Source organism: Haliotis asinina, chromosome 5, assembly GCF_037392515.1.
Source record: "Haliotis asinina isolate JCU_RB_2024 chromosome 5, JCU_Hal_asi_v2, whole genome shotgun sequence".
In the NCBI taxonomy this organism is placed as follows: Eukaryota; Metazoa; Mollusca; class Gastropoda; order Lepetellida; family Haliotidae; genus Haliotis; species Haliotis asinina.
Window position 1 is genome coordinate 42443713 of NC_090284.1, and position 23020 is coordinate 42466732.

The 23020-nt window shown below is 40.5% G+C and overlaps 1 protein-coding gene across 2 annotated transcripts in view; it reads left to right on the plus strand.

The window, feature by feature from the left end:
- The window catches only part of LOC137284518 (receptor-type guanylate cyclase Gyc76C-like), a 150984-nt gene extending 131532 nt beyond the window's left edge, over positions 1-19452 (plus strand). For both annotated transcript variants that reach the window (XM_067816351.1, XM_067816352.1), the window contains 7 exons: positions 4691-4865; positions 5865-6005; positions 8409-8532; positions 13353-13596; positions 15760-15858; positions 16278-16369; positions 16743-19452. In XM_067816351.1, the coding sequence (XP_067672452.1) occupies positions 4691-4865; positions 5865-6005; positions 8409-8532; positions 13353-13596; positions 15760-15858; positions 16278-16369; positions 16743-17351 (1484 nt within the window). In that variant the 3' untranslated portion in view covers positions 17352-19452. The remainder of the gene's footprint in view (positions 1-4690; positions 4866-5864; positions 6006-8408; positions 8533-13352; positions 13597-15759; positions 15859-16277; positions 16370-16742) is intronic.
- The last annotated feature ends 3568 nt before the right edge of the window (positions 19453-23020 follow it).

A 23020-nucleotide genomic window follows, 5' to 3' on the forward strand; every position in this document is an offset into this window, starting at 1 on the left:
TTGCAAGTCAGGCGTTAATTCAGATCGCTAATATTAACCTCCATTGGCCTTCGTTTCCTTGCTCACTCGTGTTTCTTTCATCATAGTGTCATCTTCTTCTGAAACCTCAGCAGTGGCAGCTTAATATACGCTACCAGATCTCCGTCCTGGAACCTGATATCGACAGCGAGACAATGCATTTCCTTATGATCACTGTTTATGCGATGACAAGCTCATCAAAATAGACAATAGACAGGAAACTGTAGGGGACACTCTCAGAAGATGCCTTGTCTTATCGCAAAGTAATCTCCTATCAACTTTATTGACAAGTATCATAGCTACGTGTCCACTTGTGACTATGTAAGCGTATCAGTGCCAGATGGTACTTACATTTAGTACACTTTGCGTCTTTGTAGGTGATACAATCATGTACACAGATGGTACTTACATCAACGCAGATGATGAAACATTTACGTTGATGTAAGTTTCTTCTTTAAATATTTATTATCCAAATGGTAAAACACAATCAGTGTCATGTTTATCACATGTGCACATATCACGTTTGCCTAGCAACCAATGTTTCTGCATTAGTCATCTGTGACGTCACTAAACAATTGAATCTGACACCAGTGAAGATAGCGTTACGTTGTTTACCGTGTTTTATTGCGCAAATGTACATGACTAAAATGAATAAAAAAGAAATTAATACACACGAACAAGCGTATCTTACGACCTTTACGAAACTCGTGTCAAATTATGCATCTCTCTCATCTCATTTAATCATCTAGGTACATGACTCTTACATCTCCGCAGGTCTACATCTACGTGCGAAACACTGACTTAGATGTAGATGTGAGCAGCTTCTGTGTAGATGTATCTTCTACCTTCTAGTGCCAGTCTAACACATGTAATCAGCTGGATGATGCTTACATGATATTACCATCTACATTGATGATGTCTTGCTTCTACGTAGGCGATACGTTTATGTACGTAGATCGTACTTACATCTTCGTAGATGCTGGTTTACTTCTACAGAGGTGATACTTTCATGGACATAGATGGTACATATGTCTACGTGGAAGCTAGTTCCATCTAGATTGATGATGATTACTTCTACGTAGGTGAAACTTTCATGTAGGTAAATGATACGTACCTCTTGGTAGAAGTTACTTACATCTACTGAGGTGATAAATTACAAACGTATATGTAAGTGTCTTCTGTGTAGATATATCTTCTACCAAGATGATAATTGTTTTAGACTGGCATCAATACGCTTTCATATATGCCTGAATACGCATGACGCCTTTCGGTTTAAAAAATGATAATTGTTGACAAAGATGTACGATGTCATCCCACTGTAACTCCTATCTGTCGTACTTTAATCAATTTGGGAGAGTGAGTCAGTTTAGTTTGACGCCGCTTTCAGCAATATTTCTCAATCTCACGGCGGGGGACACTAGAATCGAACCCGGGTTCTCATGACAAGCGAACGCTTCACCACGAGGCTACCGGTGTTCCCCATCGCCCGGTGAAATATTTGTGACAGCGATATTGGTACCTTGTATAGTGTTAAACCGATTTGTACCGTTACACATAAATATACAGTGATCAAATCTAACAAAGAAAATAACATGGTCGCGGCTGTCATTATTCGTAGGATTTACGACAAACGTTTGTAATCTGGTCCTACTTCTACAAGAGGTTCTGTTCGTAAAGAAACCTGTATATATGTCTTATCACGCCTTGCCGATGTCTCGCTGAGATTCCCCGTGATTTATACAGTAACCGATCGCCCAGTAACACTCCGACTGTGATATAAATTGATTGTGGTGCCAAATAAGAACAGGAATGGTAAATCATTGTCGCTGAAGAAAGTGAATGTAGGAAGCAGGAGTGACGAGTTGATCAATAGGACGTTACAAAACCCGTCAAACCGGAGCATGCCATGGCCTTCCCACATAAACCTGGGAACATGCGGGGGTATCTGATAACATGTCCAAGTCCCCGAATGAGTACAGATTCTTGCCAGTGAAAGGGTTATTATTCGAATATATCACATGTCGAATATGAAGATGTATTACGTTCTTCTTCAGAAATAGATCATGTTCGTGACAATGATACAGCTGAAAGTGACAATGATACAGCTGAAAGCGACAATGATACAGTCGAAAGTGACAATGATACAGCTGAAAGCGATAATGGTACAGCTGAAAGTGACAATGATACACCTGAAAGGGAAATCAGAGAAAGTAATAAAAAATGTTTTGTGTAAAGTATAAGTGGATAGCTTACTGATCGTAAATTGTTCTGTTTTCTCTTGAGACTTTCCACGTAAGAGTAAACTTATTCCGATATCCATCATGATACAACCGGGTTTTTTTACCGTTTTTATTTTTGACAAAGTATTAAGGTATTCGTCACGTTTGAAATAGACTGTCAGAGGAGGGTAATTTCTAAGACGTGAGAACGATATTAGTTTTCCTGCGTAGATAAAATGTCATACATAAAAATATATTGCGGTCGGAAAACCTATCTGCACATATACTTGTACTGGTGTTTCGTGCATTACTTTTTATTGCCTGGGAACCTGACGAAATCACGTGTTCGCATGTGTGCGCTCGTGTGTGTAAAAAATACGAAAGATGAAAAGATTGATAACATACCGAAGCTCAAGATGTACGTACATTGGGTATAACATTGGATCACATGGATATAACTTGCGTATATACATGTGCGTGTTATTGCTAAACAGGGGTATAGAAGAAAGTATTGTTTGTTTGTTTGTTTGTTTGTTTGTTGTTAAACGCCAACCTCAGAAATATCCCAGTTATATGACGGCGGTTTCTAAATAATCAAGCCTGAACCAGACAATCCAGTGATCAACAAAAAAAACCTAAGCGTGTTAAGTGATTGGGCTAAGAACTAGTTACTCAAATATAACCCTGATAAGACTGACGCTGTATTGTTCTCGACAATGGCAAGTGACAAGCTAGAACTTTTTACATTTTGACGGCTGTAACATTAAAACTGTACCTTTTCATAAACATCTTGGCGTAACATTATCTTCCAATGGAGGCTGGTCTCATCACATTATTGCTATTTTAAAGAAAACCTCCAAAATGATAAATTCCATGAGAAAGTTAAAGTTTGTTTTGTTAAAAAGAACAACGGCACGACTTCGATGTTCATATGTAAACAGCCTCCAGGGGCATGACTTGTGACACTCTTCTGCAGTGACAATCTGTTCCAAAAAACATATGCTATTGCCCCGACAACACCTCATACCTAAACGCATTCAACACGGGTGGTCAAAGATGTATAAGTATAACAATCTAATAGTAGGAACTAAAAACAAAACTCACTTCTTCCAACGATGCCATGTTTTGCTGCGTGAGTTTCCGCTCGCGACCGAAAAATCTCCGAGGATGACCGATATTGCTTCCGATAGGGACGATGTGTTTCTGTTATTATCGCTAAACTACCGATATCGCTGCAATTGTTTCGCGAGTGGACTGCGTTTGTTTACATTTGAGATGCAGTTCCTTCAAATTTGCTGTAATTCCTTCAGTTACTTAGCGGGGCCTGTATATATGTAGGCCAAAAATCATCTTACAACCTTCGCAACTCTTTAAACTTCTCCCTTCCATTTACGAGATTGAAACTTTCTTCATCATCGTGTTTTCCTTCTACAATACGAATGTTGAACAATATTACCATAGAAGTAAGACAAATAGATTCTTTAACAGGGTTTAAATTGAAAATTCAAAGTAAAATAACTGTAGACCCAACTTTCTGGTGCAGGGAAACCCCACACAAAACTAAGGTACAATACAAGTCCGCTAAATTACGATTTACTCAGAATTAATTTAAGATCAGATGTTTCTTGTACTTGTGGTTGTTCTTGTGAAAACTCATGGCATTACCTTCTAGAATGTTCTTTATATACAACGCAGCGTAAAGAATTGTTTGAAATTGTAAATACTGTTAAACATCGCATACTCCTTAATTTAGATCTATTGCTGTTTGGTCATGCTACTCTGTCACTTCATGAAAATGAATTATTGTTTGAACATGTGCATAGATATATTAAGCTAAATGAAAGATGATTGTACTTTATTCTTGTACATATTATTGCCACAAATCCCTGTTGTCAGTGTTTTCATATTGTAAATATGACATATGCAGCTTCTTGGAGAGGGCGGCCTGAAGTTAGATAACTTGTGCCTAATCCATTTCATTTCCGAATTTAATATATTTTAAAACATCAGCATGATCGACCCAGGCAATTGGGATACGAATATGTGTCAACCGAGACAGCGAGCCTAGCCACCCAGTGTTAGAAGAATAGGAAAACGTGCCCAAGATATCTAAAAGCTATGCTTACGTGCGTTAATATGTGAGGTTTTTCGACCCGTGAAAGTCCCGGGGTGGAATAGGCCTTCAGCAACCCATGCGTGCCATAAAAGGCGACTCATCTTGCCGTAAGAGGCGACTAAAGGGATCGGGTGGTCAGGCTCGCTGACTTGGTTGACACATGTCATCGGTTCCCAATTGCGCAGGTCGATGATCATGTTGTTGATCACTGGGTTGTCTGGTCCAGACTCGATTATTTACAGACAGCCGTCATATAGCTGGAATACTGCTGAGTGCGGCGTAAAACTCAACTCACTCACTGACTGTGAGGTTATTCTGATGTGTTTGTATTCCACAGAGGTGGTGGACTTAGTGAAGACCCCGATGACGAATCCTTTCCGCCCCGATACGTCGCCCCTGACATGCGAGAGTTACGCAGTACGTTGTATGACCGAGTGTTGGGGTGAGCAGCCTGAAGACAGACCCGACTTCAAAATAATTTGGAACAAACTCAAGTCAATGAGGACGGGAATGTAAGGATTCTTGCCATTATGAATCAGTGAATGGATGGATGGATGGATGGATTTGTGAATGAAATGATTGATGAATGGGTAGGTGAATGAATAGATTGATGAATGGATGGATGGATGAATGAAATATATGCCTCAGCACATGCTTTCAAAGAGAAGCATTCATCAACAACTCATGCAAAACTGACTATAATTTCATGTATTGTAAAGTACTTTACTGACGTAAATGAAGTCTGACCTCTTGGATCAGGCAGCAGTTATTAGATTTTAGAGATAGATTTTAGTCATTTGACAGTTATTTCAGACCGGTGTTGTATCGATAAAGAAAAAGCTATGTATTGTGTAGCAAGGACTTATTGTCGTTTCAATCAAGGTTTTACGGGTGAAGCATCTCCAGTGAACCGGTCTTCACGCTGAAAGGAAGTGTCATTGTCACCGATCTATATGAAGGGGCAGAGGAATTCAACAGGCTTTTTCGAAGGGGTTAAATGTTATTGAATTCATATTCTTGGAAAGGGCAGTGGGGATGCAACCGGTCTTTAAATAGACGATGAAGCTGACGGCTTCTTCTAAATATTACTGTTACTTTACTTTACAAAAGAGGCAAGTGTGGGGGTTTCAGGTCTTTACAAAAGGAACAAGTGTGGGGGTTTCAGGTCTTTACAAAAGAGGCAAGTGTGGGGGTTGCAGGTCTTTACAAAAGGAACAAGTGTGGGGGTTACAGGTCTTTACAGAAGAGGCAAGTGTGGGGGTTGCAGGTCTTTACAAAAGAGGCAAGTGTGGGGGTTGCAGGTCTTTACAAAAGAGGCAAGTGTGGGGGTTACAGGTCTTTACAAAAGAAGCAAGTGTGGGGGTTTCAGGGGGTTTCTTTACAAACGGCGTAAATGTATAAAATATTTGCTTGTGGTATTTACTCCGGGGTAGTTTTGTCTACATCTGGGTTTGAGCGATGGGATCAGTGTGATTTCAAAGACTTTACGAAGAGCATGTGCATGATTGCAGGAAGAGAAATATCTTCGACAACATGCTGGCTATGATGGAGAAGTACCAGGAAAACCTGGAGGAGTTGGTGGAGGAGAGGACGGAACAGCTCATCGAGGAGAAGAAGAAAACAGATGCCTTACTTCACAGAATGTTGCCCAAGTAAGTTGATGGACGACTGTGGAGAATGTTAACCAAATAGGTGAACAGACGCCTTACTTCACAGAATGTTACCCAAGTAGGTAAGCGGACGCCTAACTTCACAGAATGTTGCCCAAATACATATAGGGTCCTCTTACATCCCCGAATGTTACCCAAGTAGGTAAACGGGCACCTTTCTGTACAAGATGTTACACAAGTTAGTACTCCATACTTTACTCTATACTACACAGAATAGTGCTCACGTACTTAGTATAATGTCTTGATCATCCGTTCCTGCCTTGACCACTGTCTTTGTAAGTACAGGTATATTTTTTTCCAGGGTATTATTTATCATAGCAATACAAGCATCAATCTATTTGCAAAGAGAGAAGCACGTTTCACGTGGGAAGAGATGCTGATACTAAAATATAACAAACAATGAAACAATCTCCCCCGATATAGCCAGATACTTCTCTTGTCATAATATACAGGTTTTCATTAACAGCTATTGTCTGGTAAGTCGATATATGCAAAAGAAACTAGGAAAATGCCATTTCTAAAAATAGATCATTTTAGCTATCTCAGTAGGTGGTTTTTATTGAACCGCCAGTTTCATAAACCATTTCCTCAGATTTTCGTATCTAAAAATATTCCTGTATATATTAATGTGTAATCATTGTAGGCTGCGTCGTCATATTTTACTAAACAGTGTCTTGTTATAATCGATAATGTGTAATTTGACTTTGTTTTCTGATCTAGTCTGTATTTTTGTAAAGATGCCAATTGAGTCGGAGTAAGAGTACAATCCTATCATCCTAAGATGAATGTCACTGGAATATATAGAATTAATTATTTCTGAATGCATGTCATTTTGTTTAATCATTATGATTATATCATGGATGTTCGGATAACATTTTATGATGCCAAACTGGAAGCGAATGTTGTACCTTTTATGGTCATGACATTACAAAAATAGTTTGAGAAGGATCTCCATAAATGTCAGATCCATGAGGCTATAGGTGCTGTGGGGAACATTTATTCTTCTATCGCCCTTAGACAGAATCCAATAACTTATAAAGCAGCACTGAAGGGTGGGATGAGATTGGTATAATCCAACTGCGACAGAATGTCTTTTCAAATCAGATTCGATGTGATTCCAAGTATTTCATTGGTATGTATTTCTGAAACAGGTTAAAATAGTGATGACCACGAGTACTGAGCGCACGTGACATTGGTTACAATCACAGGTATATACAAGTGAATTGTAAAATGTAAATCCTGTAAACCAAAATACAAGGTAACATATGGTGAAACTCACATATACGGATTTTTATCGGACATGATTTTAGGAAATTAAAACTTCTTTGAAAATCATGTTGGCTGTCAATTTGGAATGGGTACGTGAACATCCGGGTTAGAATTCATCCTCAGCAACTCATGTCTGTCGTAAGGGGCGCCTAACGGGATCTGATGGTCAGACTCACTTGTTGGACACATGCTTGTATGTCATTTGCGCAGACCATTGCTCGTGCTGTTGATAACTGGATTGTCTGACCAGACTCGGTTATTTACAGACCGCCAGCTAGATGGAATATTGCTCAGTAGGGCGTGAAAGTAAACTCACTCACTCTGTAAGGCATTGCGTGAAGAAAGCTCTTAGTTATGTAAGTCGTAGACATGTTCCACAAAATTCATTGCATAATGTCGCACTTATATTGTAACACTGATGGCAACTTTAATGGCGGCATTATCAAAATCAGAACATTTGTTGACCACTGGGTTGGTATATACATGTATTCCACTTTGTCGAAATCTGTTGCAGTCAGAACCAAGAACATATCGGCGTTTCATTGAAACTACCAAGCGTAGTTTCTGGCACACTAGGGGACGCAACTCTCCACTGCGCATTTCGGCGGTGTAGACAACTAGGTAGCTGTAGAATATATATGGAAGCTGTTGTGAGCGAGTGTAGTTTTACGCCGCACTCAGCTGTATGGCGCCAGTCTGTAGATAATCATCATCATAAGCATCGATCTACACAGTTGGGTTACGATGACATGTGTCAACCAAGTCAGCGAGCCTGGCCACCCGATCCCGTTAGTCGCCCCTTACCACAAGCACGGGTTACTGAAGAACAATTCTAACCTGGATCTGGAGTGGTGGGGTGGGCGAAATTTGTATGTATGAATGATTGAACAATTTACGTATATTCCTTCACGAGATGTAACGACTGCTCAAACTTTAAGATCAACAAATATCTTTTCAACGACTGAAAAGGGAAATTGGATGAATTAATCTTTCCAACGACTGAATAGGGATTTGGTGAAGCACTGAAAGCATTCGAGAACCGGAATAGGTTTTTAAACTGGCGTAGAAAATGTCATTCTAGAAGTCTCATGTATATACCTCCTAACTGTTTTCCAGGTCAGTGTCTGAGCAGCTGAAGCGTGGTGAACCGGTCATCCCCGAGACGTACAGCTCCGTCACCATCTACTTCAGCGACATCTGCGGTTTCACCAAGTTGTCCGCAGAGAGTTCCCCTATGCAGGTCAGTTGTCTGAAGTTATCATCAGTAGGGTGACTGTTTCATCCACTACGTTTGCTACACGTCGAAGAAGCCAATTTTGTTTTCAAGAAATCTCTAATAATATTTGTTTGTGAACATTTGACCATTTCCTGCTCCACCATTTGCAACAGTGACAAACACATGCATAGGCAAGGCACTTGTTCACCTAACAAAACACGTTAATATATTGGGAAAGTCAAAAACGGGAATATATTGTCATGGTGCTTCAAATGTTTTCTTCATGCGTGATGTAATCTTGGTCAAAAGTTTGGGCAAGAGGAGTACAGCCAATATTCGTAGGAACAAAAGTGTGCTCGTTTGTACCTAAAAATCACAAACATGTACACGGAAAGGTCCTGAGAAACCAAGGATAATCTTGGATTCGAACACTCGAATGAAGGAAGAATTTAATATGATGTACGAGTTACTCAGAACCACTTGTTTTCAACCTCTAAGAACAGCTTTTCAAATATGGGAATATAGACGTAATAGTCAGTTACGTCACTTGCCGATGAAGTACAAAAATATAGAAGCTGAAAAATCTTCTGTAAACCCACTAACCCATCCACTCATATCAAGGCCCATTTACACACAGCGACCACAGTACTTCGACATATACTACACTTCGATATACATGGTACTTCGACATGCAGTCAGTATTATTACCACAGGTCGCTTGCTGTTTCAAATGTGATAAGGGTAGTCAAGTGGTTAAAGCGCTCGCTCGTCTCGCCGAAGACCCTGTTTTGATTCAACACATGGGTACGGTGTGTGAAGTCCCTCTGGTGTCCCTCTGGTGTCCCTCGCCGTGATATTGCCGGAATAGCTAAAAGCGGCATAAAACCATACTTGCCCACTCACTCAACTGTGATAGATGAGAAAGCGACAACCACGTTACCTATCTTTTCCACGAGTATTGTCAAATTCCAAATCTTATCGTATGGTATCTAATACACCCCAATCACCCCCTCCCCAGAAAGTGCCCTGGCATGTGACTAATACATGATGCGTGGGTATAGGTACCAATCAACAGTCATTTTTCATACTACAGAAGAACATGCATGATGACCGTTCATTAAGTGTGTGACAGATAGATTTGCTGTCTGTTTCGAAATGCGAATAATTCATGTACTTCTCTCTCATTCCGCCCTACTCTCATGGTCTATTTCCCGCAGGGGTCATACTAAAGGATGCCAGGAGCCACGATCGCGTGCAATGAAATTGTCATTTCGGAATACTGCACATCTTCATATTACAGCCCGTGTAGCTGTCCTCTGTATTTTTTGCCCTTGAGAAAGACTTCATCCGATACAAAGTCTCTGTTCATGCTGACTTCCAAGGTGCGCCGGTCAGTTTGTCGGACTGCGTCCTGCTTACTGCTGAATCACTTGATATATTCGTAGGTGTCCATGTGTCTGAAACCTATTATTCAGACAGAAAGGGCCTATTTTAATAAACCGTCTACGTCATTTTTTTAATAAGACGCATAGGAGGATCTCGTGTTTGTTCCTTTATTAAATGACCGTTGAAACTAACGTGAAAGTAATGGGAATAATTGAAAATGGAATTTGACTCCCCAGACACACAGCTTTTCCGAAAATGAACTATAAATGAATGCTAAGTTAACTCGTAGCTGTGGAATGCTAACTCATAGTTGCATTCAATAATACATCATCAGCAGATCTATTTTGGTAAGAAAGAAAATAGTTTAGAGGTAGATATTGAGCTGATTGAGCTAGTCTAACTTTGCTTTGATGTCAGGAACGAAAGTTTAATAATCAGCTACAGATATAGCAGTTCCGCACGGCACTTGTCGACCGCCATCCGCTTTGCACAATGCGAGTGATGATCGCCCAGGAACACGGTTACTTGTAAACGTGAAAGGTCAGAAAAGCCATTGGGCTTAAAGTGAAAAAATAACTATCAAAAGTACATTGACGGATGACTGATATCATTGAGTGAATGAATTTAGTCTTTCGTCGCTTTTAGCAATGTTCTAGCAATATCATGACATTGAACACCAGAGTGAGTGAGTTGGGTTTTACGCCGCATTTAACAATGTTCCAGCAATATCACTACAGGGGACACAAAAATGAGCTTCACGCGTTGTAACCATGTGTGGAATCGAACCCGGGTCTCCGGTGTGACGAGTGAATGTGCACTAGATTACTCCCGGGTAAACCGAAGAGATGGGCTTCACACACTGTACCCTTGTGGGGAAACGAACCAGGGTATTCACCATGACAAGCGAATTCCTTAACCACAAGGCTACCTAGTTGCCCTCTGATCATCAGTGATGTCACCAGATCGTCACGACCAGGGTCAAAAACGAATCGATGTCCTCTCTACAGCTAATTAAAAAGGGTACTTGTGTGGTTAATATTGACAATGCAGACATTATTCGTCTTGAGAACGATTCATTTAGAAATATACATACATTTATTCAAAGTTTCTCTATATCACTTCTTTTATTTTCTTGGGCGGTGGGGTAGTCTAGTGGCTAAAGCTTTGGCTCGTCACGCCGACCTTGGTTCGAATCTCCACTTTGGTACAATGTATAAAGCCCATATCTGATGTCCTCCGCCGTCATGTTGCTGCAATACTGGTAAAGGCGGCGTGAAACCAAATTCAGTCTTTCACTGTCAGTCATTAGATGTATTAATTGTCAATAAGCATCCATGTAAATCTATTGGTGAGGTCGTAAGATGTGATATGTGCCCACATCCATTTAATGAGAAACCCAATTGGAAACTCAGAGCTTAAGATCAAACAAAATATGAATACACCGAGAATACACATTGTGTATAAAAAGAACTTGACGATCACATGCAGAAATCTGAAATCCTGTTATCGCCCGGCTCAGTGAAGCAGAGAATTCTAAATACTTGGAACGATAATTCTTGATGCAGATCCGATTAACGTCTTTGAATACCCACGCGAAAGAAATATTGTGACCTTTATCGAATTAAACACCAACATTTGCATACGTAAACGTTGTTTATCAAATCCAATACTAAAGTCTCTATCAGGTCTCACAATTCAAATATTATTGACTACACGTTTTCCTATAAGTAGCAACTCTAAAGTTCAAAATACCTGTAATACAATACACAAAAGTGTCAGTAGCTTTATAAAACTGCTTAAACGTCGCCGGGGGCATTTATTTATTTAACGGAACGAAACGAGTGGAGTCGAATGAACCAGTACCCACAAGGCAACTCTCAAGTTACATCTTGTAATCCATTAATGTAGAGCAGGGAAGATTCGAACAATGATGGATGTTCATCTAGACATATGAGAGTTCCATCAGTTTGGACCTCCCCAGCATAGCGATGTTATTTGGTGTTGGGTTCAGTCCGATGGTAACAAGACACCAGATCGATTCAAATTAGCATCGTTAGTTGTCTGTGATTGTGGCCTGTCGTCCATATTGGAGGGTGGGGCTTGGTTGGAGTTCTACTCAATGCTGACTCATGCGTTTGTCGAATACACGAGAGAGATTACGCAAAACATACAGATATTGAATTATGAACATTTTAGACATGTATCAAGTCTTGTGGAATATGACGTATCTGTCATCGAGTGACGTGGAAGAAATGAGATTTCCACGAGCCATCAGTTTTCTATCACTGCGTATAAAGTATAATTTCATCCAATTCAGAAATGTCAGTCTTTTACACTTAATTACCAGTATTTAATAAATATCGCATTGCACATTATGTTCGTTTTGATAGACGTGTTTATGAATATCAAATGTCAATCGTTGTTTATGTGGAAGTTTGCCAGAGATAATATCGGTGTTTTAAGCTACGTTGAAGTGCAGTATTTAACTTAGAAAGTTGTATCTATATGGCTTGTTTTCCATCCATATCCTATCCCATCCACAGCTGACCATGAAACACACTTAAGTGTGTGGGTTTGTAATCTGACTGTTTTTCTTGTGTTTTCTGTTTCATTGATTATTAATGACGTTCATGGTATGTTACGTTATAGTTATGAATAATTTAGTCTGACAGACCGGTGATTGATATCATGAGCATTTTTCTTATGCGGCCGTATGGGGTATGTGACTAACATTTGACTTTTAGACGGGCGAGGCTTATAATATCAACCACTAAATCAAATACTTATCTACAAGTCATAACACTGATAGGACAACAGTCTCGTTTCATGCTGACTGAGTTCCGTCTTGTTGAGAAACTTAGTACACTAACCAGTTTAAACTGTTCAGACCAACACATTCAACTGGATATATAAATGTTAATCAGTTTTATTTTGCAAAACTACGCCCCTTCCAATCCTTGGTAACAGCGTGCTCTGACAAACGGAAATCAAAACGAGACTCGGCCGCTGGAAATGTTTGGCGGTTTGCTGTGGTCTTGATATTACACCAATGACATTGTACGTTGCGAAAATACACTTAATAAGCGCAAAGAACACATAACAGGTGTAACCAGAGAGTCAGATGAATTGTTAATCATTTTACTTCATCAAACAGAGGCAGCCTTGGTCGTCTTATTTAAAGTCGCCATAAAATGTACGATTGTTTAAGTTTATAATCAAAATCAATTTGTAGATACCATTTTCTAATGAAACAAGATTTTGGAATTTCCTGCAAACCACAGTTGTTTGTAGTGTGCCTTCACACTTTCACACAAGAATATTCGGATCAGCTGAAAAGGATGTCATTGTCTGAATTGCTCTATGAGACTCATGTTTCGGTATTCTTCAGCGTAAATGCCTTAAAATAGACGGTGGCCTCAATCTAGTAAGTTATTTAACATCTGCTCTCTGCTCTCCAGATTGTGGATCTCCTGAACGGCCTCTACACCTCATTCGACTCCATCATCGAGCACTACGACGTGTACAAGGTGGAGACTATCGGGGACGCATACATGGTGGTCAGTGGACTTCCTGTCAAAAATGGCGACAACCACGCAGGGGAGATCGCTTCCATGTCTCTTGACCTGTTGGCAGCCATCAAGAAGTTTGAGATTCCACATCGGGCAAATGATACCTTGAAGCTCAGGATTGGGATACATTCTGGTCAGTAATACTATAACTCAAATCCACCATCGATACCCTGATACCTCGTGTCTGGGGCACACTTCCACGATAATCAGGGTTTTACACGTTGCACAAATCGGCCTCCGGGAAGCACAAATGTATGTACTGAACAGCAAAAGAAACACAACTGTTTTTTTAATAGATGACATAAACATGAACGCTTACTTTTATGAGATTTCAGTCTTTGAAGCTTGCGTTTCCTTTGCTGTTCAGTGCATATTTCGTAGCAAGGCCCGCACTCCTCTGAACGTCGTAATCGACAAAAAATACTCATCTCATGCTCTTAGTGTATCCATTTAATCTTACAGTATAATCATAGTAAGGATGTCCTGCTATACCGTAGTACACTGACAACTTCATATAGTTTAGAAGACGCGTAGCATTCCAGTAAGGAGCCTTGAAATTTGGACCCCTGGTTTTGTAGGGCAAGGTAAAGTCAGGGTATTTTTTATGGAAAAGAAGTCTAACTGTAGTCCAGAAGTCCATCTGGAAGACTGGGAAGGTGAGGTTGTCTCTGCGCTATGTTAGCAATGTTCTGAGTTCCTTTTAGATGTATATTTTCAAGCAAAGGTATTCTTATTTCTAGACCTACCTGCCAGTCTAACGTTCCCCTATAACAAGTGAATGTAACGACTTTTGCGGCGTGGTACTTTTCTTATCCGTTAGCCTTGCACCTAGAGTTGAATGCTGAATGCTGAATGCTAAACCCATTCATATGTAGCAATTCCACACCTTAAAGAAGCAAACCCAGATAATCGGAGAGCTTTTTCTTGAAATTATCATTTAACTAATAATTATATCTTGCAGGTGTAGCAATTCTACATCTTAAAGAGACCCGTGAAGGTCCCGATGTAGAATGGGCCTTCAGCAACCCATGCTTGCCACAAAAGGCGACTATGCTTGTCGTAAGAGGCGACTGACGGGATCGGGTGGACAGGCTCGCTGACTTGGTTGGGACATGTCATCGGTTCCTAATGCTCAGATAGATGCCTATGTTGTTGGTCACTGGATTGTCTGGTCCAGACTCGATTATTTACAGACCGTCGCCATATAGCTGGAATATTGCTGAGTGCGGCATAAAACTAAACTCGCTCACATCTTGAAGAAGCAAGCCTAGATAATCTGAGAGTGTTTGAAATTATCATTTAACTAATAATTATATCTTCCATGTTTGGGCAATTTCGAATATTAAATCAGTTCGTCCATTGCTCGCTGAAGTCACATGATCGCAACTCCGTACATGAACTTAGCCTGATTGTTATTGAAGCAATGTGTAGAGCAGGTAATCACACGGTTCTGACACGTGTGAAATACCCCGTTTGTGATATATAGCCTGATCCTTTATTGCCCGTTTTTGCTGCGACGTCTCAGCCGTTATTGGTCTCTGCGATTTCCATGGATCAAAAACGTAGTTGAAAACAGCCAATACTAAGCAGCACGACCGAGTATTACCAGTTGTTGGGTGAATCCATTGTGTACAAATTCACCCATTAAGTAATGTATATGTTCAAGGGGGGATTTAGAACCTTAACCTGCTCCACGTTAACAGGATAGACCTAATCGCAGTGGCTCGTGCCTTGAATGAAGCTTAAGCAAGGTCTGTAATAAATATAATCACCATCTGCAAAACTGACATAATGAGTGTTGGTTAACACAGAGAACATCAGTCTTATAGAGTTCCTGGCCCTCGTAACCCATTAACCAGCCCATAGGAGTAATATTAGTGCGGAATACCTGGCGCTGCTTTCAAGAAGTAAATTTAACAACCACTTAAAGCTGACATTCCAAACGTTGTGCGGAGGCTTTTTTTAAATATGGAAATGCTATATACACTGATCATTGGGTTTAAAAACAGAAAATGCATTTTCTACAAATACATGTGGAATTCTTCTAAATTTGGTTGTATGTCCCCCAAATTGAAAGATCCTACACACGCCAAACCTATTATTCGGAGGACGTTTTATGTTCTGAAAAAGTGTGAAATATATTTTTTGGCCATCGCCGAAGAAAATTAGTTGCGTCTGTGAACGAAAGAAGTGTGTCTGAAAAAAGTCCGATTCCGCTATTGAACGAATCTTTGTTAAATGATGAACAAATTCTAGTTCCTCGACTAGTTGACAGTATCACTTTTTTCTGTCGCAGGTCCCTGTGTTTCGGGGGTTGTAGGGGTGACGATGCCTCGGTACACGTTGTTTGGGGACACCGTCAATACAGCATCCAGGATGGAGACAAACGGAGAGGGTGAGCCGCCATCTTGTTACGTAACTTCCGGTGTTTGAAATGTCTTAGATTAATGCATGCCACCCTCGTTAGACTTCCAGTCTCACGTACAAAGCCATAGTCCCTGTAGAGTTTACATCTTGATGATTAAAGCTGTGCGCATTTAATGGTAGACCATTTATTATGTAACTATTTGTTGTCAGTAATTTTACTCCCGGGCTCTGGGTTCTTACTACGATCATTGAATTTGTAATTTGTGAGGATATGTTATTTTAGAATGTGTACATATTTCACAGATGTTCCTGTTCGTTTTCTTTGGTTACTTCTGGTGAATGCCATAAGAAAATTTTTATTTTTCATAAGATTATAGTAATTTTAGTTCCTTTTGCGAAAATATGTTATCAAAAGAATAGGCTTACGATATTTCTGATGTCTTTCAGCCTTAATGATCCATTTGAGTGCCGAATGTAAGAAGACGTTAGATATCCTTGGAGGTTACACCGTCAAAGAGAGGGGACTGGTCAACATGAAGGTCAGTACACACACATCCTTTCCCAACTTAGACTTCTTTCCGATTCACAAAACATGGGGTCTTATCCGGAAAAATACTCTAGAAGACACTTCAGCTCATATCTGGACATGTGTCAGGGAACGAAACACTTAGCATTACAGTAACTGTTTTTCGCTATGGATCTACTACTATGTTTGTAAGGGATAAAACGCACTGTTCTCTTTGGTCCCGGCGAATAGCTGGATGTTTTGTAACCACGGTTACAACGAACTGAAGTTACTGGTCTTTAATAGCCTTGAGAGTAGAGTTGTTTGGAAGGAGATCTACTGACTGCTTTGGGAGAAATACATGTTAGTGTCTCCGGTCAAGTCTGAACTGTGTGGTTATGTTGCAGGGCAAGGGGGAAATGCTGACTTACTGGCTGCTTGGAGAGAATAAGGAAGTGCGGAAACTTCGCCTGGCTAAGTCGGCGCGCAACAACACATCGCGGACGGCTCCCGCTTCCGGTTCCGACTCTCTCCGACGACGGGTGCTGAGTGGTCCAAGGTCACGAACAGACATTCAGAAAAGTCCCGAGTTGTCGCCCAACGACGTCAACTCAACTGATGGCTACCTCTGGGACTTTCTCAAGACCACGGACAATAATCACGTGTGTGACGGGGAATCCCCTTCCCACCACTCATTCAGATCGAGATTAAACACGTTCAGGGATTCGGTTAAAAAGAAATATGCATCCTCCAAAGAGAGGCTTTCAAATGATTCCAAATCAAATTCAAGAGACCATTTACAGATTTCAGTGCCTGAAAAAAACAGTCCCAATTCTAGGCGTAGTCTAGTGAACGACGTCGACAGCGTTAGCCAGTACGACAACGCTCCGCCAGAGACTGAGTGTTTATTGTGTAACGCAAACACTGCAAATCCGTCCGAGATTATCTCCCTTGGAGCCAAGAGACGCAGCACCACTGGAGAGTTTGAACTTTTCGTAGTGGAGAAGAAAGTATGATACATGCAACATGTTCAGCTGACTTGACCACGCGATCAATACGTCACAGGTGTTGTATACATTGTGCTCTCCCTTCATCCGTTAATACATACCAAATTTTGTCAGTAGTACATACCCTGAAACATACCAAATATAGACATTGCAACTCTAGAATATGTGGTCAGTGAAGATTACCACAGATTCTGAGAATGAAGAAAGTCTCTGGGCTCCTTTTTGATATCTTTCAGTATTATAATTCAGAAAGTGGTTGGGTAGGCTCAAGTAAAATATACTGAACAGTAAAAGAAACGTATGTTTAAAAATTCTGAAATCTCAAAAGTAAGCGTTCATGTCTTCTTTTTAAAAAATGTTCAGTATATGTCCATCTCAGGGACTTGATGTTAGTCTAACGGCCGTTTTGTGGTGCCGAATGGATGAATGTCTGTGGTAAACTAGTTAATGTAATGGTACCGATAACGATTCCCTGACATTGCAGTGAACTTTCAGTTGAGCTGATTTGGTCGGTATTCCGGTTCTATGGGGGGGCGTAATGAGGGAGAAATTCCCGAAGTGATGCAGGTCTCGTTTACCACTTTTGGGAAACACAATGCTGAAAAAGCAAGGAACGGACGGGGAGCGAATTGAGATTCGAACCATCAACATACATAAGGCGCACATAAGGGCCGCAAGTCTGCAAAGCGACCGGCGTCCTGTTTGTGTGTAGACATATGACCACAGGTTTTACGTTGGACGCTCCAGAAATATTACCGTATGCATGATGTACACCAGCCATGGGCTTCACATATTTTACATATGTATGGAATTGAACCTGGATTTCAGCGTAACGAACGAATGCCTTAATCGTTCGGCTACCCTCCCGTCCCCCTCTAGGAAAGAACCTTCCGCAGCTCATTTTGTTGGTTACAAATGCTAAATTCTACAGACTGCATCAAAATTTCTTCATGTATTCACGGGTTGGGGGAAATGAAGTGTATACAATGCTACGTGGTATTGACGATGATCGTATCAGAAATCCCAGTACTCTGGAATCCAGTGCTAGATGATGATTTTTTACATGTGATTGTGCGTTAACCAGGATCAGTTTATGTACCATTTTCTGACGTAAACCGGTTATTGTTGTAGTGCCGTGCCGAGTATAACCGGTTGCAGTTTGTTGTCTCATAATAACCGGTTTCAGTTCATACTTGAGGTCTCCATTGTAAAATAGAAGCCCGCTGTGTAGGTTACAACACAGGAAGTTATTGCAGACAATTGATTGGAACTATACTTTGACTTCGTCAATTGCACCAGTGTTCTTCAAACAAGAGGTCAATCAAAGCACGATTCAAGCCCAGAACAGCAGGCATCAGTATAACAATTAGCTCTATAGACTATCATCGGTACTGCAGTACTTCCGGTGAATATGTTGAGGAATACGAAACAGCCATGTTTTCGGAATAGAACTTGTGACGACAGATTGGAGAAAGATGACGGAGTGCAAAGTACCGAGTCCCATTATGGGATCTTGTTTATAACTGTGTGGTATTTGCAGTTAATGGATGCACATCACCTAACGCCGCACATCGTCTAAAACACAGGCTGATATTAAAAAGCGCCAAGGAAGTGAATAATGTTTTTGTCACATTGACAATTCCAATCCCAGTCTGAAGCGCGATGAAAGTTTGTATCTTTGCAAAAGATGGAAAATAGTGTTGGACACCCATCACAAAGACATCGCATGAAAACAACAGCAGATCTGTTCAAATTGCTAGTATATTTGAGACCAACTATTATGCTCCGAAGAGAAAAACAAACGATGCTCCCAAAACTAAGTATTTGTTTTTAATGTTGGGCAAATTGTGATATTTCACGTCACAGCTGACTCCGCAGTCATATCTGACTGCTATGTTACCTTAGGTCCGTTGTGTAATCCGGACACACCAAGGTTATCGTTCTGCTTGGACTCAACTCATCTGTGTGATCTGTGCTGTTTTACCATGTTTATATTTTACACCATTTTGAGACAATGTTTACGTGATCACCATGGTTACCTTTGTGCTTGTGCTCTACCACTATGATGTGGAAACTGTTGACACTCATTAAAGTTTCATATTAGTGTTAATGTATTTCCGGGACTTTATGTCCGCAGGCTCTTGTTATAAGGATCCAGGATGTTTATGGTTTCACGACCTAGGTACAAGGAGAGACATCTTGGTGTAATAAGCTGCCCCCGTGCGTCAAACACGCAAGGAAGTTCTAACTATATTCCGAGTTCCTCTAATCCTTCTCCTTGGGGATGGTAAATCGTGATAAGCAGAGATTTCTTCTAGAAAATCCAGATTGTTAAAATACCAAATGTTGAGAATGCATACTGTTTACTTTTCCTGTTATGTTCAATCTCGAGTGCATTACGGTTTAGGACATGTCCCTTCGGACAGGTTTGTCGTGAGAAGTTACTTTATGGATTGATGGCCGTGTTCATCGACGTGGGTGATAGCGTGCAGGTGGTATCACAGGAATACGCCGTGAATATCACGAATAAATTATGTTTCATGGGACTGTCTAGACTCACGAAGAGACCGTAGGGTTACGACTATCGTAGTTCATTGTAGTTACGATCATCTTTGCTCTCCGATCGCTACATGGGACGTGGCCCAGGTGTTCCGTTTTTATTTATTTATTTATTTTTTTTTTTTTATATATATATATATTTTTTTTTTTTTTGGGGGGGGGGGCAACGCCACTCTTAGCAATGTAGCAATGTTCAAGCTATATGGCCCCCGTCGGTAAAAAACCATCCAGTGGCCAACAGCATGAACATGGAGCTATAAAAGTGGGACACGATGGCATGTGTCAACCAATTCACCGACCTATCCGATCACCCGATCTCAGTAGTCGTCTCTGACAGTGGTTGATGAAGATCGATTCTAAGCCAAATCATCACGGGTTGAAAGTGGAGCAAGTTTAACTGCTGGCTTCACATATCTTTTTTCCATTAATGAAGTTCACCTGTAGACAAAATACACCTTGAATCAATTTTCCCAAAGATTCCAAATTTTCCTGAGCTCACCTTCCAGACAAACTGGATCGGATGGTCAGTTGCTGACTTGGTTGACACGTCATCGTATTGCACTGCAAAGATCGATGCTCATGATGTTGATGTTGTCACAAGACTACCTGGTCGAGACTCGACTATTTACATTGTCCAATACTTCTAAATGCGGCGTTGAGCAACAAACTAACGCTGTTTCAGGTCCTGCTAAGGTCGGATTCACGAAATAGCTGGGCTCGTTTGAATTACACTCGTCCTAAATTCACTGACAAAAAGTCGATACACGGCACCACACAACATATCGACCCGCGTGTTAAGCACTGTATATAACCAGAGTATATACAACCCCGTAAAGAACTAGCGATAGTCGTTAACGTGTTCAAACTGCTATAGGAATGGTCTTTTCTTGTAATAGGCCCATTAAAACCCTTTCATCTTAACGTCCAATAGAACGCCCGGAGAACAGACTAATACACCCCTCCAGTAACAAGTTCATTACTATAAATCACAATAACCATGACATACAACGCACCAGGCTCCAATAAACTGCTATTAATTTCATCGAGGTGGGTTTCTTGGCTAGTTTAAGAAGACAGGTATATGAACCTGTACTGAAACATTGCCATTACTGTCACCACAGATTAGCTCGAACTATAAACTCCAATTAGTGAGCCACTGTCCACGACAGCCGTTGCTGGCTAACGCCGTGACGATTAATTCCTACAGATGAATAGTCAGTTGATTCCTGAAACTGGAGAAGAAGGGCTTTGACGTAACGAGGATGTTTCCAGTGATGAAGAATGAGAAACCGATGTTGGCAGACCCGATATTATGGGTCTTCATTTGGAATCTGGGGTCAGAAGAACTGGACAATTAGCAAGGAAACTCGAGCTGACCACAAAAACTGTGCACGTGGCACTACGAAAGCATCAATTAAGATGGGTTTCACGTCCTTGAGACTATTTGGAACCCTGCAGTGACGAAAATGGGGTAAACCAGAGACTCTGTGGGTAAACCTTGAGATTCATACCACTCGCCGTGAATTGCAGCTTAACCAACTTTTCATGTCGGTGATAAAGAAATGACGGAGCTGATTTTTGACGGAAAATTCTTTTCCGTGATTTTTTAACAAAAACGTTCAAAGGATTAGGCACCTGAGGTCCAAATACTCCAGAGGCCAACGTGAATAACACAGTATTATATAACATGCTTGCTTTGCGAACAGTGAGTTAAACAATATCATTAAAAGCTGTATTTAGCTGTGTGAACACCACTTGAGTCGACCCCTCATAATGCGCTCAATAACGTTATTTTTTCCCCATTTGGCGACGCATTACGAGCTACACGTTGATGGATCTGTATGTATACTACAAAAGAACCGCAATTTTTGACAAAATGAAATTTCCTAAAAGTTAGCGTTCATATTGTCTTCTGTTTAAAAACTTGACAAAAAACAGACGCGTTTCGTTTGCTCTTCCGTATAGTTCATATTCCAAAGACTCATTTGTTAATCACCCTAATAATTCTCATCCAAGTGAGCGGCCTATACAAAATTCATTCTGAAAATTAACTTCAGAATTCCTTTTACGTTACTGCAGCAGAAGAACGGATTCCCTGGTTTCCGTGGGTTCGAATCCAGCTGGTCAAACATCTTTTCAACTCATTGCTCTGTCATTAACACCAATAATAAAAAAACATAGTTCAAGAGGACTTTGGTTCATCAAATATTGTTACCCTGTTCAAAAAATTCCAATACCTGTGAAGTCGTTCGAACAGAACTTGATTAATCTGTTATGTTTAGTTTTATCATTTATTGCATCCAACATTACTTTAATTATTTACTTAGTTATAAAAAGAAACGCCACTTAACCACAAGACCAATATCACCGCTTCTTGACTGAGACTGGAACTGGTCGACAGAAGCCTTAGTTTTACTTTAACTTTCATAGATCATTGGGCATAGTGTGAGTCATTAGGTGTGAGTGTATCATTCACTCTGTCAAATAAAATGTTGAATATCTGTCATTTGATGTCCAGTCAAGTGTATTCTTTCCGTAGTTACTGAAATCTGACTGTCAGACATTGACATCACTAGTGTCGACAACTCTCAGTGGCTCGTAGGTTTAGTAGGCTTATAGAGTTCATTGTATTACGTTCGCTGTCCTTTGTTAGCGGTACGGCTCTCGGTTGGTAACTTCACATAACACTCTGAGATGTTAGCACATAACGGCATTATCAAGGACGTATATAGTATAAGGGGCAACGCCAGCACTGCTGACCGCATCGCGAACATTAAGTGAGCATGGTTCTATGCAATATTCCAAAATATATCACGCCAATGTGACTCTACACCTAATGGTAGACCATTAGTTTTTATGAGTACCAGACTGGCCAGACCTGTTGATAGAAAAAAGAAAATATTCATTAGTACCAAAGAGAAAGAAATGGCATGTCTGCAATGCTGAAAGTAAGTGTTAAAATACAAATGTCAAATTCCAATGATTACAATTAGAACCTTCTCCGAAAAGGCGCTCCTCGGTGTAACCAGGGAGAATAGAAGATGCTGTAGATTATCCCTGTTGTAATAGAAAAGTTGTCAACCTGTACGATCTATCTTTCGCAACGCTAACATAAGTGG